The sequence below is a fragment of the Pseudorasbora parva genome, chromosome 8 (genome assembly GCF_024679245.1).
Source record: "Pseudorasbora parva isolate DD20220531a chromosome 8, ASM2467924v1, whole genome shotgun sequence".
Lineage (NCBI taxonomy): Eukaryota > Metazoa > Chordata > Actinopteri > Cypriniformes > Gobionidae > Pseudorasbora > Pseudorasbora parva.
In genome coordinates this window covers 24,403,251-24,421,645 of record NC_090179.1, presented here as the reverse complement: position 1 = coordinate 24,421,645, position 18,395 = coordinate 24,403,251, and the positions used below count along the sequence as shown (strand labels likewise).

At 38.3% G+C, this 18,395-nt stretch overlaps 1 protein-coding gene across 14 annotated transcripts in view; it reads right to left on the bottom strand.

Annotated features, from left to right (window-relative positions):
- The window catches only part of msi2b (musashi RNA-binding protein 2b), a 281,199-nt gene extending 263,120 nt beyond the window's left edge, over positions 1–18,079 (bottom strand). For 5 of the 14 annotated variants that reach the window (XR_010906729.1, XR_010906731.1, XM_067450482.1 and 2 more), the window contains exons 1-5: positions 17,885–18,078; positions 17,578–17,618; positions 17,272–17,353; positions 15,861–15,945; positions 10,996–11,037 (exon numbers count right to left, since the gene is read on the bottom strand). Coding sequence is in view for 8 of the 14 variants with exons in the window: in XM_067450482.1 (XP_067306583.1) it covers positions 10,996–11,037; positions 15,861–15,945; positions 17,272–17,353; positions 17,578–17,618; positions 17,885–17,946 (312 nt within the window). In the remaining 6 variants the exon portion in view is untranslated. Of the gene's footprint in view, positions 1–10,995; positions 11,038–15,860; positions 15,946–17,271; positions 17,354–17,577; positions 17,619–17,884 lie in introns of all 14 variants that reach the window. The other 9 variants (XR_010906730.1, XM_067450481.1, XM_067450480.1 and 6 more) reach the window with 3 other exon arrangements.
- Positions 18,080–18,395: the final 316 nt, after the last annotated feature.

Below are 18,395 nucleotides of genomic sequence, written 5' to 3'. Positions count from 1 at the left end.
ACTGCAGTCTGTGCATCAAGGTCAAACGCATTCAGTATATGCTTAATAAAAAATAAAGACACGATATACAGGAGGACCACTCTTGTCATCAAACGATCTGGATAAAATGTTGATAATCGGATATATTGAATAGTATAGACGTTCAGTGATTTAATAAATTTAACAAAAGATATTAAAAAAACTGATTAAATAAATAGCAAATTTTAAACTTTTTTAATTATGCATTTTGTAATATTGTTGTATCATTAACTAAGAGAGAATTTCAATCAAAAAATGTACATATTAACTGAAATACATCCAAATTAATCAATCAAAATGAACTGATAAGTAAACCTTATTGTGTGATAATGAAAATAAAAAATAGGTGTCAAACTAGCATTCACAATTCACAGTCATTATTAAAGTTATCTTTAGATTTCAATAAAAGTAAAGGGATTGGGGTAAAAGGAAAAGGAGGACTTTTTTACCTCAACTTTCTCATTAAGTATTCACCGGATTTATACCCATTCCATATTGAATTATAAAGTTGCGGTGCCTAAATGTACTTTGAACATTGATTGACAAAAAATGTTGGTTTTAGTTTTTAGAGTGTCTTTATATAATAATAATAATAATAATAATAATAATAATAATAATAATAGTACAGACTTCTAATATGGGATTGTCTACATTGGCCGAAATGTGTATATAAGTGCATCCCAACAGAAACTCCATAAAACTGATAGCGATTACATACCAGTTGCAACACTGCAAATCCCCTACCCTCCATGCAGAAGGCAGGTTCGAATGAGGTCTCAGACAGGGAAAGACGGTGAGAGCAGGTAGGCAGCAGCACAGAGTTCGGCTGTCAGAGGGTGGAGTGTGTGGGCCGATAGCCTCAGCTCTACATCAGTACTGTGCATAGGACACGGCAGGTAACCGCAGCATCAAAGAGAAGCACGCTGCAGCGTCGGCTGGGCGGATTTGGAAGCTTGTCTGCTCCTACAAGGGCTCTGGCAGACTTGGCAGCCTTCCACTCTAGGAGAAACCCTAAATGAAAGCTCCGGGATGCTCCGTACCGAGTTTGTCACAGTGTAATAACCTGTCTGCGCTGTTGACATGCTTCCAGGCCTGACAGCCCAAGGCAAAGTCAAAGCTGGCCTGAAGTATTACTGTATTGTCTTATTTTTTAAGACTTCCTTTTAAACGTGAATAAAAAACCAAGAGGATGAGAAAGCAAATGTAAAGACTGCTGTGTGAGCAATCTGTGCCTTAAAATCTAAAGAAGAAGAGAAATGACAACTTTACACCTGATATCAATATCCATGGTTGGTTGATCATCATGAGCAGTCAGCACTAAATACATATGCAAAACAAATGTGGAACATTCTGGAAAAGACCAGACATATATACATGCACTGGTAATTACTGCTTGTAATATTAATCACACCTAAAATCACAGTTTTTATATACTTTATTTTGTCATAATTGCACATCTAATGTTAAAATTAATGTAGAAACATAGAAAGCAACATAAAGGCAGTATATTTTAAAACCAAACAGGTAGGAAATATACAGAAAATTTAATTATGAAGCACTTAACAGTCTTTACTGTATAAATTATAATTTAAACAGATTAATACTTATTAAAGCTGCAAAAGTTATTCAGTCAGGAGCAGTTTTTCCTCTTTGCAGTTATACCATTACTTTTACCAATATAGTTTTTAAAAAGTTTAAAACAGTTAAATGATTACATTATGAATAATTTCATAAAATAAATCAATTAGGTTCTTTGATACCGTTCCTATACCTTAACTCTTCAGGGCTCCTCAGCACCATCAAAATAAAAGTCTCACTTCCAACACTAAGGGACCAAACAGAAAAACTTATTGGCAATTGCTAATTATAACAGCAGAATTATGGATCATCTATAAATATCATCCTTTGAATTGGCTTTATCACTCTCTCTCTCTCTCCTCTCCACATATAGTACGTGTGTGGCAAGTGCACTGGCGCCATTGTTCTGTGGCTGCCGTCGAATCATCCAAGTGGATGCTGCACACTGCCGGTGGTTGAGAAGAGACCAGATATGATTGTAAAACACTTTTAGGTGTACAGAAGTACATAGTAAAGCGCTATAAATACCTCATTCATTCAATGCGCATGGAACATCATCCGTATTTTTGACATACACTGACACATAAAATCTAAACACAAGAATTGGTCACTAAATACTCTTGTTAATACCAGGTATTAAAAAGGGCTTGAGACATGACCAAGCAATCAGAAATCAAGTGAATAGTTACTGTAAATAGTTTAAAATATCTGCAAGTCCAAGTTTAGCACTGGTGCTAAAAAAGGGTCAAAATGCATTTGGTTCAGCTCACATGGTGTCTTAGCTGGGAGGTAGAACACAACACCCTTTGTGTTATTGCTACTCTTTCTACTCAGTTAATGTCACAGTGCAACTGGGAGAGAAAAATCACCTGAGAAAAATCTTGTGTTTTCAGAACTGGCATTAAGCCACGGTCTACAACAGCAGCTACACACAAAATGAACTTTTTAGTTAACTTTCCTACAGTTACAGAAGAAAGACAAAGCGATTCGCTATTGATTAGGGCCATTTGTGAAAGGCCTGAGTGTCTCAGTTTACTTCTGAATAGGCACTGAGCCTGAACAAATGAGGAAAGAAGAACAACACAACAGCCAATACAAATATTTGCTGCCATTTTCCATGAACGGGGTGCAAAACAGGGCCTGGAACTCTTAAAAATAAAGCATGACTAATGAATGATGTGAACTGAAGTATGAAATTAATGTTTTCTGTTTGTTTTTTTCAACCGATAAACGGAATAAAAATTGGGACATCATTTACAATTTTGGTATTTAAATGTAATAAAAAAAACATGTTATTTATGCCTGTAAAAAAAACAATGGGACAGCAAAGTGTACCCTATTCATGGAATGTTGCTGTGGAAGTAGGCACGGAAATTCACCCTCATCATGTCTGGCGTAAAAAGTTCAACCACAGACACCTTTCGATTCAAATTTGCAAGTTTAGAATGCATCTTGACCCCTGTCTCAGTCTATTCTCTGTTGTTTTGGCTCGACAAGAGGCATGTTGCCATACCGTCTAGAACAGGATTCAATTAGATCCCTCACATCCTGCTAATCAAAACAAATCAAAGGAAAAGCACCAAAGCGCCATGTTCTCCGAGCCATGCTAATTGAGAGATGTGTCTTTTTGAGAAGGGAAGTCTGGCGGGGGGCGGCGGGTGGGGGCGGTTAGGAGGTCTTGGAAAAGATTGCAGTGAGTGGTGAGATCTTAAAGGGGTTTTGTCAATGGCCATGTCCAGAAGAGCTTGTTTCCTTCCCTTTCCTGCATGCCTGTTCTCCTCATTAGTGTCACTCAACAGCAGTTAGTGCTGGGCCGGCCACAGCAGTACTGAGCTGTCCTCTATGAACATGAGAACGCACCAGCCTTGCTCACAGTCACCGGGCTAGAAGGGGAGAAGATGGGGCCCTCAAAGATTCTTCGGGAAAAAAAAGAAAAGGCGAAACTTTCGACATTATCAAGTGGCCAAGGCAGAGTGTATGTAAGGCTGTTCTAGAGTCAGTTCCCACTACCCACATTAACAGACAGGATCACAATCCACAATCTAATCATGATTTTTTTTTTTTCATGTTGGTTTTTAAGACTATTTTGCAATTCACTGAGCAATACAACCAATCTAATTACCCTTTATTAAAAATGTAACAAAATATAAAAAGGCCATTTAGGCCTAAGTGGGGTGGGCAATATGAACAAACTCTGTGTTACTAAGAAAAGAAAAAGAAAAAAAATAAATAATAATAATAATAATAATAATTTAAACTACAATAGGTGTATTTATGTAACAGTAGCATTCAAGTAGGAAATTAAATGAACAAATATAAAAATAAAACACTAAATGAGCTTCGCTGTATTAAATATACAGTGAATCCTAAAGCTTCTGTGTTATTCAGTCAAGAGTAGTGAATGATTTGTATTTTGTTGTTTGATTAATGACACAGACAGCAGTATTAGGCACATGCGTATCATAATATACTGACACGCATCTGAACTGCTGACATTCACTGAGATATCAATGACTGTGTTTACATTGTATGTATTTTAGAGGCAGACAGTAGTTAAGGATTTTTACTTTCTACTCAATTACATTTTCCAAGTACGGTATATGCACTTTATCAGTGTTTATTTTATTTGGGGGGTGGGGGGGGGGACTTTTACTTCAATACATTCCAAAGCATAATGTCATACTTTTTACTGCAATACATTTCATAAATAAAAGTTATTTTACCTTTGATACTACAGTCTATAAATAATTTAGTACTTTCTTACTTGTACTCAAAATGTTGTATGTAATTATGTATTAAATGATATTCCATATGAAACGTAGTGCAGTAAAAAGTACAATATTATGCTTTGTGAAGTAAAAACTCTGATAAAGGCAGACACTTGAAAAATAAGCACACTTAAGCAGAGTAAAAATGCTGCCCGTCTCTGGTGTATTTGGCCGTTTAAGTGCAATAAGATGCAAAATAGAATTTAGTTTAGTGCTCATGCCTTGTGACAGGCTTTTAGGGTGCGTCTCAATCAGCTACCTAGTTCAGTAGTCAGGGCACTGATCAGGACATAAGTCAGTAGGCTGACTCCCTGATCAGTGCCCTGACTACTGAGCTAGGGAGCTGATTGAGACGCACCCGTAGGGTTTGCATGCTTTGGGTGTATGTGCTCAGAAAAGCTTATGTTAGAACACTTTGCAAATCAAATTATCTGCGCATTGTCTTATGTCGTGTTTGTGCTCATTTGAGATCACCTGCTCTAAATAAATATACGCAATCTACAACGATGTACTAATGTTTTGCAAAGGTACAAGCAGAAATGTGGTGCAAAATGTGTATGCATGTGTTCTGTGCGCTGTACAAGTGCTTTTTCATGCAAAAGCTTGGTTTGGTATCTAACTAGGGCTGTGCAATTAATTGAATTTCGATGTTCTGTTTTGCAAGTACACTTATTTTGTCTTGCGTTCTGAATGAAGTGCGCACGCGCACATCCCCCCCTCCCGAAGCCACAAACTCTCTCAGGTCGTGACGGTCGTGATGGCAGAAGGAGGGCAGTTACAGCAGCGTTTGGTGAGCAAAAAAGGCTAAACCAATTCCGTCGTCTGGGAACAATTTGGCTTTGAGGAATCAGACGACCAGCAGAAACATGCTACATGCAAGATTTGCTACATGGTAGTGGCTGCAACGCAAGGGAACACCACAAATTTGTTTAACCACTTGAAAATTAAACACAGAGTGAACTATGACAATCTAATAAAGAAACAAAAACAGCAACCCCCTCAACATCTTCCTCCGTAACCCAGGCATCCATAACAGACACACTCTACAGCGCAACTCCCTATCTGTTGAATTCCGTAAGGCAAAAAAAATAAATAACTGATTCCGTTGCCTCAAACCTTGTCACTTGCTTGTGTTCATCCCTTAAACCAGATCATGTTAACAGACTAGTGTTTCTGGCTAAAAACCTTTGAGTGATTATATTAGCAGCCCTACCAGCATGTTGACTGGAATCATTTTTATTTTGTCTTACATATTAGTTAACTTATTTGCTGTTAATTCTGGGGGATAATGGTGAGCCAGTCTTTAATATTCTGATCGAGTTACTAGCTGGAAATTGTTGAATATATTTTGCCAAAATCTTGCCTAATTGTTTTCAAGAGATTGTGGAAGTGCACTTTATTGTTGATCTTATTTATTTGTGGTAATCATTTTTACTTGAATACTTTTCTACTTTGATTTGAATATATGTTTTTATATTTATTTTAATAGTTCAAAAAGTACAACAACTGTTACAATTTTAATTTAATTTAATTGGTGAAAGGTGTCTTTTTTAATAAATGCAACACATTCCCAAAGTCATGTGAAATAATCATGTTACATAATCGTGATTTCAATATTGACCAAAATAATCGTGGTTATGATTTTTTCCATAATCGAGCAGCCCTATATCTAACTGAAACAAATTTTCATGCAAAGCAGTTATTCTTTGCCATAAAATAGAGCAATTCTAATATGTCTGCAAATTTAAAAATACTTGTTAAGTGATGTTCATATTCCCTAAATTCACTGTAAAGCCACTGTAGGTTAAGAATGTAACATTATAACTTATAAGACCCCACTTCAGATTTAAGAGGTTAGTTAAACCATCATTAAATTTAAACAATGATCAATTATGGAAACTTATGGAAATAGACATCCCTAATGTTGATCATAAGAGACTTTTCAAAAACATAAACAAATGTAAAAAAATAAATTGACCCCAAACAAATGGCAGAGCACATACATTTATTATTTTAAAGTAATCTCATTGCAATTAAAAATTAACTCATGCTTTTTTAAGTCACTCAATTATCAACAAAGTGCAATCAACATAATGTAGAATTATTCTGCAGCACATAAAACTTGTTTATTATAATGGAGTGTACTCAACAGAAACTATGCAATGCAAATTAATAACCGCATTTAAAATTTCAAGAAATTAATGACAATTATAATTCTAGTCTAAAGCAGAAGCCCTAGTGCAACAATAACGGGGATATTATTTCTCTCAATCCACAACCTTTTTCCTTTGTTGTTCCTTGCATCAAAACATTTCATCATGGAACGTCTATGCAATGTTTACATCAAGCTACACTGAAATATACCTACAACGGATTTAACCATGGACCTTTTATCAAATATGATTTCTCAGCACACAAGGAAAAAAAAAACACCTGCAGAAATTTCAAAAGAGAAAGGGGGCAGCTTTGCCAAGCTGTCAGCAAAGAACTATGGTGGCGGAAATGAAAGAGACGATCAACGGAGCCCGCAAAGCTGGATTGAGCAGTGCGTTAGCCAGGCTTTTTAATTGGCACCGGGGTTGTTTGGAGTCATTGGGCTATCGGTGCCACTCTTTTCTCCCCAAGAGCGAGAAAACGTTTGCTGAGATGTGGTTTCGGCACTTCACATGGCACCACCTTTTGGACTTCATTAAAAACTTGGCCTGGAGTTTTCACACTTAGTCGTGTGCCTCTCCCTGAGAGCCCACACCACAGGACCCGACAGCTTCGCTGTTTCGCAGTACACTAGGTGCAAATATTTTTACACACTCAAAAACTGACAACGAGAGCGAGAGGGAGAGAAGGAGAGTGAGAGGAAAAACAGCACCATGCAATGTAGGATGGAAAGGAAATAAAAATAAAAAAATACAAGGGTAAACTCAATTTCAGCTCCAACACGTGCTCTCTCGCTCTTCTGTCAGCCCCGTGCTAGGCAGTTTGCGAGAAACGAGAGAACTGGGGATGTAGCTTTTGCTCAGCCATTGTTTTGACAGCACTTATGGGCGGTAAATGCCAGGACATTTCCACTCAGGCTGGTTGCGCGTTGTGTTGCTGGAGCTGAAGGATCGCATTATGTTGTGTGCTGGGCCTTTTAACATGGCTGTACTTCAAGCGTAGCTCCCATTTTTGTAGATAATGTGACTGATTATAGGCAAAGATTGGTGAGACTTATGTGAAATCAAGTTTAAGGACCCAGAAGTGGCTGCCCTGAGCTTTGAATGCAAACTCATTTAGCAGTGTACAACAGTGTTTTGAACTAGTGTCAGCGAAAAGGACACAATATTTTTTTAATGGCAGAAAAAACTGAGACCGGTAGCCAGAGGCAGGGAACGAAAGCACAGGGGGCAGAAATTGGTGGTAACAAACAAGTTCTTCTAACCTTCTTGGTGTCCCAAAAGGCTAAAGTCAGGCAATACTTTTGACAGAATGGAAATGAATAGTATATAGTATCCTATATCCAGACAGACAATATTACAAGTAACACTATCTTGTATAACTTCCACTAACCAAAACTAATCATTATAGCCTTATCCATTAAAGATCATTAGCAAATGTAAAGTATGACCAAATATGAATTGCCTTAACAAAAATACATATACTGAATGACTTTATGACATTTGTAATTATCCAAAGGTATACTAAGCACATTATAATATCATGCAATAATGGGTCAAACTTTATTTTACAGTGTTTATGTTACCGAAGCCTTAGCATGTCCCATTTTCTTGAATCTGCTCATTCAGACTCCAAAAAATAACAATTCAACAATTCATTTGAATCCCTGTGCAGAAATGTTACATCGGAACGTTCGGTTTTTATGGGCATGTCGCAATGAAGACTTGGAAGTAAACGGCAACTGTAATAATTGGATAACAGTTTTGCGCATCATAATGGGCTACAGCTCCCGTCATTACACGTAGGGAATTGTTTTGAAAACGTGAGGAAAAATGGCAACCGGAATGATTCGCCCACATCCTGTTTGCAAAACCAGTCTTGTTTACAAATGAAGTGAACAAATGTGCAATGTCTTACCCACGTAAGCTGAATCTTCATCCATAAAGTTCAACCATTCTTTGCTAATATTGGAATTCGAAGTAAACTTATGCAGCATGTTTATTGCTTGGAAGTTCTATCCGGTTTAGCTCCAAGTAGGCCTATGTTATTCATCTATAACATGTCAGGTGCTAGTCTGTGGGCAGGGCTACAGAATCAGGCGTTCGCCATCTCACTGAACTCTGACGTCACAGGGAAGAACATTCGCAGACTGATTGTTTTCTGAGCTAGCTGTCAATAAAAGCTTTACAGCTCTGAAACTTGCAGGATATATATTACCATGATCAAAAGCTCAAGGGAAAGTTGATTTTTCAACTCATGACCCCTTTAAAGTTGATTCTCTAAACATCAGTTAATGCACTATGAACTAACATGAACGATCGACGATCAAAGTTATTACATTAATATTTATATTTAAGAAGTAAAGAACATTTCCATAGTTCAGCGTAAGATGCGTTAGCATAAAAACTATCAATTGACCAATCGGATATCGGTCGTCCTCTATATATTACAATACAAAAAATAATTTTTTTGTTGCTGTAAATGCTTTTTCAAAATAGTAACTTGACTGTAATATAAGTCCTTTAAATATAAAGTAATTTGATGGGCTACAATTTCCCCAACACTTATCTAGTTATATTCAACAATGTGACTGAATTTGTCCTCTAATCTGTGAACCTACTGAAGGACATAAACAGCTTTGAAATCAATTATTCGGGAAGGTAATTCTTCATACACAAGTGTCTCGAAGATAAATACAACTCCACTAAATTAGCAACTGGAGATGGAGCGGCCTCCAAACATGATCAATGAGAAAGGACAAGAATCAGCGGCAAACAAATGGCCCATCACATACAGATGATCGTCCATCGCCTTACTGCACCTAGAGGCTTGTTAAAACCGCACTACAGCTGGTGAAGCATCAGTAACTTGATTGGAAGGCTTATGCAGACTTAGGGTTGATGAAAATAACTGTTTTCTCGGAGGGCGATATCAGACCTGCAAAAATCCATTCGCTTCCAAAAGTGGCCTCAATCCCAATATCAATTAAAATCTTGTCAGGACATGCAGAGCCATGTTGGGGAAAAGTAGTGTGAAACAACAAGCCCAATCACAAATATGGCAAAAAAGCAATCTCGCCTTCCGCCTGTGGTAAACTTCTGCGCGGTTTAACACAATCAGTGCAAACCCAAATCCCCAGTTCCTTTTAGCGCATTTGTTGGAAGATTTTAAAAAAGGAGGTCTGAGCTTTTGTTTCCCCATTTTTTTCTATTTGGATCTTCGTGTTTATCTACTGCTGGTTTGTTCTTAAATCTAAGTGTGCAAATGTATTTGCAATAAAGGAATTATTTGCCAATGTGCCTGGCTCCGAGCAATCATCCACAGGGTTGCAGTCTAACTGCTACTGGAGCCTGGCCGTATTAATACTCCTATTCATCCCGTGTCCAACTCGAGCCAAGAAACAGCATTAGGCCCGGGGCCCTGCGGCCTGCATTTGGACCGGCCTCGCTGGCATGTGCATGCGCGCAAGAGCGAGAAAAAGAGTGCACCTTTTCTCCTCCAATGAGCTCTGGATGAAGCAAAAAAGTTCTTTATATCAATTAGCCAGACAAGTGTGCAATGGACACCTGTCACCCCACGAGCCCTCCTCCCCGGCCTGCTCTAAACAAGGACCGTCTGCCACCCTGCTCTGCATTTGTTCGAAAAGAAAACACCTAAGCTGATCTCAGATCGCAGCACCTTTCCTCTTGGGTATAAAATGTTGGTGGCCCGTAGCTGAGCCAGGGGGGCCATCCCAGCTCTGCCTCAGAGGCCAAGCAACGGCTGCACGGCAGACACAAAATCTGGGGCACAGACCATCTGGCTGACAGTGCAGTCTGAAGCAAAGAGGCTGTCGGAAGTTCGTTGCCAACATGGCTTGCAGAAGCAGGACATTAGATACCATAAAAACACACACACACACACATCCGGCTATACAAAGAAAAATGTCTTGTTGAGACAAGATTCAAATGAGGGATTTAATGCTCTGAATTCCACAGCTGAGGGCAACATTTTTTTTTTTATTAAAAAAAAAATTCCTCTCTAATGATCTTACTTGCAAAGCAGCGATGCTAAAAAAGGCAAGTTAATCACCATCCCACCTCAAGCCCCCAAAAAGGAAAAAAAAAAAAAAACACTCAACCTTCACGCTCAACAAGGCAGCGATAATTCAATATTTTCTCCGTGATAGTTCTACGGGTTCATACCCAGCCACGCTAATTAAAAAAAAAATCTGAATTCCTCACATTAGAAACAACAATTAAACAGTCTCTCCTTGTACCATGACACAGAGAAGTCATAGTTAGCCTGGAAAATAACACCAGCCAGACTGCAACGGACCATAACGTAACATCACAGATACAACTCCAACTCAGCTTTGCTCTATCAAAGGCCAAATTCAGCGAAAAACATTCGCCCTCTCACACCATTAACAAATACACAGCAGACTTGCAAATGTAAAGGAGCTCGGCACGAGAGAGCAAAAGCAAACAGCTCTTACCTTGGGTTGAGCGCGTCTTGGAAAGGCAACTTTAGGATCAATCTAAATGAGACAAGAAAGGAGAGAAAGAAATATGAGAAAACGGAGCTACGTGAAGAGGAAAATTAGAAGATATTAGAAAAAGCCAGCAATGTGCTGTGACTACTCGATAACCTTCATGGAAATTATGGCATTAATCATGATGCAATGCTCCATGTCTCATGTGTAATCTCGCCTAGTTATTTATTACATGCTGGTTGCATGAGGCCTGTGTATGACAAAATCGAATAAAAACCTAACACAGGTTAGAGTATAATTACTCCATTACGGCATAAATAAACAGGTGGCATTATATAACAGAGCGGAGATAATTCAAAGACTCGCCGAAGAAGTGCACGCGGCCTCGGGGGAGGTCAGGAAAACATGACGGGGGGTGTTTTAGCGAGCGCTGTAGATTTGCGGAGAATCCAGACAGGGCATTAGATCAATACGTCCACAACCTCCTTTCCCCCTGAGGGATTATCACTATTATGGGTGACTTTCTCTTCTGCACGAGGGGTTACAGCTCGGCCTAGAATGCATTTTGCCAAGTGATAGGACATCATTAGCTTTATTGGTTAGATAAGCGATGTTATTTGATTTTATTATATTACAAACGAAATGTAGTTATACACACACACATCATGATCAAGAGCATCTGTAATTTACATAAACCGCTGGAGGTTCTGAACCAGTGTAACGATTCATCCTGGATATTAATAATAACAAATTCCCCCAGAGGATAAATTAACAACATAAATACGTCAATTGCAATCAAGACATTTTTTTCTCCTATCGATCTTTGAATCATTATACATGATCTCGTACTGCAAAATGGACGATTCTAATGATTTTAAAAGATTGTGATAAACAGGTATTATTGATTTCCACTAGTTGACTTGTTAAGACTTCATCCATGTTAGCGGCATCACATATTCATTTTCTAAATATATTGATTTTACAAAGCAAAAGAGGCGAGATCCTGGCCGACCTGCTGTCGAGAAAGTGGTTTGCTTTGGTCATTTAAACATTCATAGACTGCAACAACAGTCCCTCCTTTTAGCGCATAGGCCATAAGCTTGGGCAGCCAGAGCACTAGGACAGGACGGCAGATAACCACGCATGCGAGAACAAAAACAGTTCAAAGACTTGCCTCTGCACTCTCATTAAATGGAAAAATAACTCAAGGGAAAAAGATCCATTAGTGCTATATTGCTCTTGAATATACCGCGTGTCTGAATGCTTTGTCACTTCTTATAAACAGTAAGAAAAAGAAAAGCAGGATTGTGAGATGTGGCAGCATGCAAAAAGAAAGAAAAAAAATGTAATAAACATGTTTTGGTGAAATACGAAAGAGTGGGTCTCCTGGTAAATTAATTTGACCTGAACAGAATTGCAATATGCACTGCAAAAAAAAAAAAAAAAAACACAAAAAAACCTTTCTGGTGGGAAATGATGCTGTTGTGTTATACTTTAATTCATCCAGAAAAGTGTTTAATCTAAAACAGATTGCTTTTAGAGAAACCGGCAGCAGTCTTTCAGTTGTCAATACACAATACAATTCTCACCCCAGGCTTTCAGATTTGCAGATTACACAGCTTTTAATCAAATGTGAAACGAGTGTGTCAAGAATATCACTGTTCATGTCTTCTTTAGTCCATTTACACTCTTCAAAAGCGACAAAACGATTGGACAGGAAACTGAAGAAAGTAGAAAACACAGGTGTCTGGACTGAAAGATGCACCGCAATTATTTTTATTTTAAAAAAATGATTCTACATGAGCTAATTAATTTAATAAAATGATACATGCAAACGAACAAAGTTTAAGCTATATATACACGCACATGCATTTTAGCATTGTCAATCTGTAATATAACACCCATATGAAATGCATATATAAAAGTTTACAAAAATAACTGAATATTCATTCAGGTATTATATATTTATTGGCGATATTTATACATCATATGGGTGTTTTTTCCCCCCATGTATTAAACACAAGCAAAAATATTCCAATGGGATAAGCATACATGTCAGAGGAAAACAGGTGTTGATTAGTTAAAGATCACGCAGTAATATTTCTTCTAACAAAAGCACGAGCAATTTGAATTTGTTCTTAAACCTCCACCAGTGCGACTTCTTCACAGCTCCTGGTCTCCGGTTGGAGCTGAAGCCCTAGAGTCATACTCAAGCCACAGCCGCCCCAGCCCTGACGATGACATCACTACCCAGAGCTCGTGTAATCCCTGCTTTAGCACCAGCCGCTACTGTCCACATGATCTCAATCGCAGCTAACGCTAGCTTTCTTCTTTTTTTTCCCCCTCAGCCATTCAAGAGCATTTGAAACGTCAAACCTTGACCCACTTTTTACAAAGAATACTAGAGTTACCCATGTGTGCCGCGATTATATAATCTAATCGGCCCACTTTTGATGTCCGAATTACACGTTTTCAGACTAGTGCAACACTAACATATACAGTCTACTATTATTTTATTAATCAGACAGAAATGTTCTACCTCCTGAAGGCATTTCAGCTCACATCAGTCAAGGCCAAACTGGCAGAGAGCGAGATAATAAATAGCACACCTGTATTTCTAACACATTTAGGGCACGGAACCAAGAGAGGTGGTGAATATTCACCTGCTGTGCTAAATTATGATTGAAAATTAACATTTGCCCAATTGCTGGATTTAAGTAAACAATCAACAGTAATCTGTCTGCAGCTTTAGGTGGGTAATAAACAGTTTAACGGGTTAATCTGCTGTTGACCAAATTACATGATCTAATCTAAACTTGAAACTCATAACCTTAGTTTGGCTTTTACATATTTACACATACTTAATAAATCAATGATTGAAAAACATTAAACAAAACCGGAGGATTTTTTCCTCTTTTATTTTTTATTCATATATTATATTTGAAAGAGTCTGTTTAACAAAACATATTTACAACAAAGTGTAATTCTTATCACAGAATTACACATTACACTTTTTTGTTGTTGAATGGAAGGCACTGGGAATGCCAATATGTAGTGTGCTGGGAGAAAAGTATTAGCCACTAAATTCCTGAGGGAAGTTATGAACCTCTGTGAACGCCTTTAAATACAGTCCGTCTCTTGATATGAACTTGCAGCAACATGGCATCCATTAAAATAAGCCAGTAAAGGCGGTATTTGTCCACACCCTAGCTATCCCAAATAAAAGGCTCTTTCACTCTGGACTCCTACAGGTAACTAGCAGCTGTATCTACAAACAGGGAAGATGGCGACTTTATTAGGGGAAAAAACATTAACTTTACTGATAAAGTGTCTGCTTATCCTGGGGTTCAGAGTCACATGGAAAACTAAATGAATTTCTGATTGGATTTAGGTATTAAGGCTGAATAAGGCTAACCTATGTCTTGCTGACAGAAATATACATATGAATCAGTTTACATGGGCAATGTAAAATAATTTTAATATCCAATAATTACGTCTGCTTCTAAATAATTATCTAATATTACATAATGAATATAAAATACTATATATAATAACCCTAACCTCTACAGGTAAAAACACACTTCAAAATCTTTTTAAAAATTAGAATCTTTATTTAGAAATGTACAAAAAAATATCACTACATACGCTAAACTTTAGGTTTATTGCATTTTCAAGCACCTTTTAATATCGAAAACAACAGCAAACATAAACATGAATAAAACAAGAAAACAAATTGTAAAAAGAAATTGTAATTAATGACACATTAAGAAATAAGTTGAGTGTATAATAATTAAATGTAAAATAATTAAAAAGTGTACACACCATCCTGCACCACAAATGGGACCCTGGAGCACAAAACCAGTTATAAGTTGCACGGGTATATTTTTGGCAATAGCCAACAATATTGCCTTATATTGGTCAAAATTATCAATTTTTCTTTTATGCCAAAAATCATTAGGATATTAAATAAAGATCACGTTCCATGAAGATATTTAGTAAATTTCCTACCGTAAATATATATATTTTTTAAAAAGTATTATTAGTAGTAGTATGCATTGCTACAGACTTCATTTGAAACTTTAAAGGCGATTTTCTCAATATTTAGATTTTTTTTTTTCCAACCCTCAGATTCCAGATTTTCAAATAGTTGTATCTCTGCCAAATATTGATACATAAATGAAAGCTTATTTATTCAGCTTTCATGTGATGTATAAATCTCAATTTCAAAAAAAGTCCCCTTATGACTTGTTTTGGGGTCCACGGTCACAAATGACAAAATATCAACATAACTAAAAAGTAAAACAAAAGAAAGAAACAAATATAATGAAATTAGTTTACCATGTAAACATTGTCACATGCACATAAACATTTCTTGTCAGCAAGGTTTAGAATGAACTTATGCATGCAACCATCAAATGCATCCTTGCCCTGAGCAACTTCTGGTGTTCAGTCAATCATGAAGAAGAGTGCAAAACCACGTCACTGCAAGTCTTTCATCACAAGAGACAAGAGACACGGAACATGGCTGGCGTCACAATCTAACTACAGTACTACACAGCAGGTAATTACTCCCTTCTTGCCCCATTCCTTAATGGGGTTTAACCTCTTGTTCCCCAGTCCCGGTCTGGCAAGCAAGGAGTTAAATCCCGTTGAGGCATGTGAGGAGGACAGGACTAATTATCCGGCTACTTATTTATGTCAAGTGCCCCGCTGTTGTGTGTGTGGTACAATGACAAATGCTGCGGAGTGCCTCGACCCAGGAAGAGATATGATAGGGAGACTGCGTGTCTTTTCACTGAATGTCACAGATACAAGCATGTTTAAGCAGCACTTCACAAAAAAATAAATGCAAATAGAAGAGAGCATACCGTCTTTGAGTCTAATTCGTGGTGTGGTTGAGCTAGGACCTTATCTACACTGGCCGCATCCGCAAACGTAACGAAGCCAAATCCCCTGGAAAACAAAACAAACAAAAACACAGACATACATTAGGAGCTGACAGCGACGGGTTACACGTGTTTGACTGGTAAGCTTGTTAACACATCCATTTTGCTCCGTCATTGAACACTTTAAGAACTTCTATCTAAAACATTTACAATGACATGTTACCTTAGAAATATAATGCGTCAAGGACAAGAGCAGCTACAGCAGTGCATGCAAAAAAATGAAAATTCTGTCATCATTTACTCAGCCTCATGTCATTCCAAACCCGTATGACTTTCATTCGTCTGAGGAACACAAAAGAATGTGTAGAATGACAGCTTCAGTCACCATTCACTATTCCATGTATTGGAGGGGGGAAAAAGATGCAAATGAAGGTGAATGGTGACTGAAACTGTCAATCCCTAACAATTCCTTTGTTTCACAGAACAAACAATGACGGAATTTCCGTGTGAAATATCCCTTTAATATGTTCAGCCTATTATATTATTTAAGAAGAACTTAGTTGATGAAACATTTCAGATAAACATTTGCCATAATGTGTCTGTCAAGGACAATAAGGACTTTTCATAGCAGTTAATCTTAGGTTAACGCATTTTTAAACCCCGGGTAAAGGCCAGGTTTAACCTGAGGTTAAAACTTGTCATTTTAAAGGTGCTTTGTAGCATCGGTTTTGAAAATCTGCTATGGATATCCGAGTTGTTTAGCAACAGACAACCGACCGTAAACTGCTTTGGCGCTTACATTATTGTATATTCATACGCAGAGAAACTTTCACGCGCCGTCAGGTTTTGATGTTTGAGAAAAACAATTGCTTTTAAAAGTAGCGATAACGAGAATTGCATATTTGCACTGCGTTCCCAACTACGTGGCGACATTTCCACAGATATCAAAAAAGGTCGCGTGCTATATGGGTCAAAAAAAAAAAAAAAAAAACGTTTTTATCCTCATGAATATGTAAATGTACCGCTAACGTACAGTATAAAATCTGACAGCGAAAGATTTATTACTAACCCAAGGTAAAATATGAACAGCGTGAAACACGAAACAAAATAACCCAGGGTTAAGAACGACAAGTGTGAAAACCCCCATGAACGTGCCAATGTAAAATCAAAACACAAGCAACCGCGTTAACCGCTCGTTTATTTGCTTTAACGTAAAGAAGAATCCCAATCAATGTCAAACTGTATCCTATCCAGAAACACACCGATCCAGTCTCTTCAAAAGCGCATAGCAGCCGAATAACAGCGAAAGGGCAAAAATCGACACATCTTTTCTTAGAATAAAAACCTCAAAGTGACAGGGATTAAAGACAGCAACATTGTTGTTTTTTTTTACCTGGAGCGTTTTGTCGTGGGATCTCTCATCACCATACATTCTCTGATTTCTCCAAATTTACTAAAATAGTCTCTAAGGCTGTCTGTGAAACAAAACAGAAAGAAAAGAGCACACATAAGCAATGCTTTCGTGCGTTACACACCAGTTTGTAAATTAAACGCCCCCCTGGATGTCTAACAGGGGTCGAATAGAGGACTTCAAATGACGGCACATATCCCGCACAGCGCGCCACGCTGGATACAATGAAAGAAACACAACACAGCCCGACAAACGCGCGCAAATGACAGCGAACCATCGGTCTCTTACCTGGTGAAGTTTGCCAGCTGAGGCCACCGATAAACATTTTACTGTAAGGGGAAAACACAGCAGAAGTGAGTCCAGATGTCAGATCGGCCATTTTGACGTGTAGCTAGCGACAAAAAAAGCAGAGCTAAACGAAGGCAAAGCAGAGCGGTGTGTGTTTACTGAGCCCCGGCGGGCTGTGCTCACTAATATACAGCAAACAAAGGTGTAGTAGTTGTGTGCACCCGGAAGAGCCTTTTTAAAACATGCTCACTGGAGAAAAACACACAAGAAAAAAAGTCAAGTGCTGTCAGCATTGGTTCTGGCTTACCCCGGGTCGTGTTGCGAATCGTTAGGGCTTCCAGATGTGGCTTGGCTCCCGTCTCCCTCCATGGCTAACCCAACTATGGCCAGTAACTAACACACACACTGTCAGAGCTAAGAGAATATTACTGAGCCGGGAATGCGAGCGTCACACGTGGGATCAGCTCTGCCTGGCTCCCTCCCCCTCCCGTCACCCACACGGGGCGGAGCGCAGAAGGGGCTCGTCACCTCACCCATTCCATTGACGTCATTAGCATGGCCCCGCCCACCCGGGGCTCAGAGCATGAGGATCAGATCAAATCGCATCACTTTCATTGTCACATCACCGTGCACACACAAGCTGAAAGTCTACCGAATGGGAAGAGAATGTAAACAATGCTATGGAAAGTCTATCTGAGTAACACACCGATACATCTGAATTTGACATCCTATTCATCCTAGGTCCAGAGTGCAGTCCTAGGTTTAGCAAAGTGCAGTGATCTTTTTCTTTTAGTATGGCCTATTTTTTATTTATTATC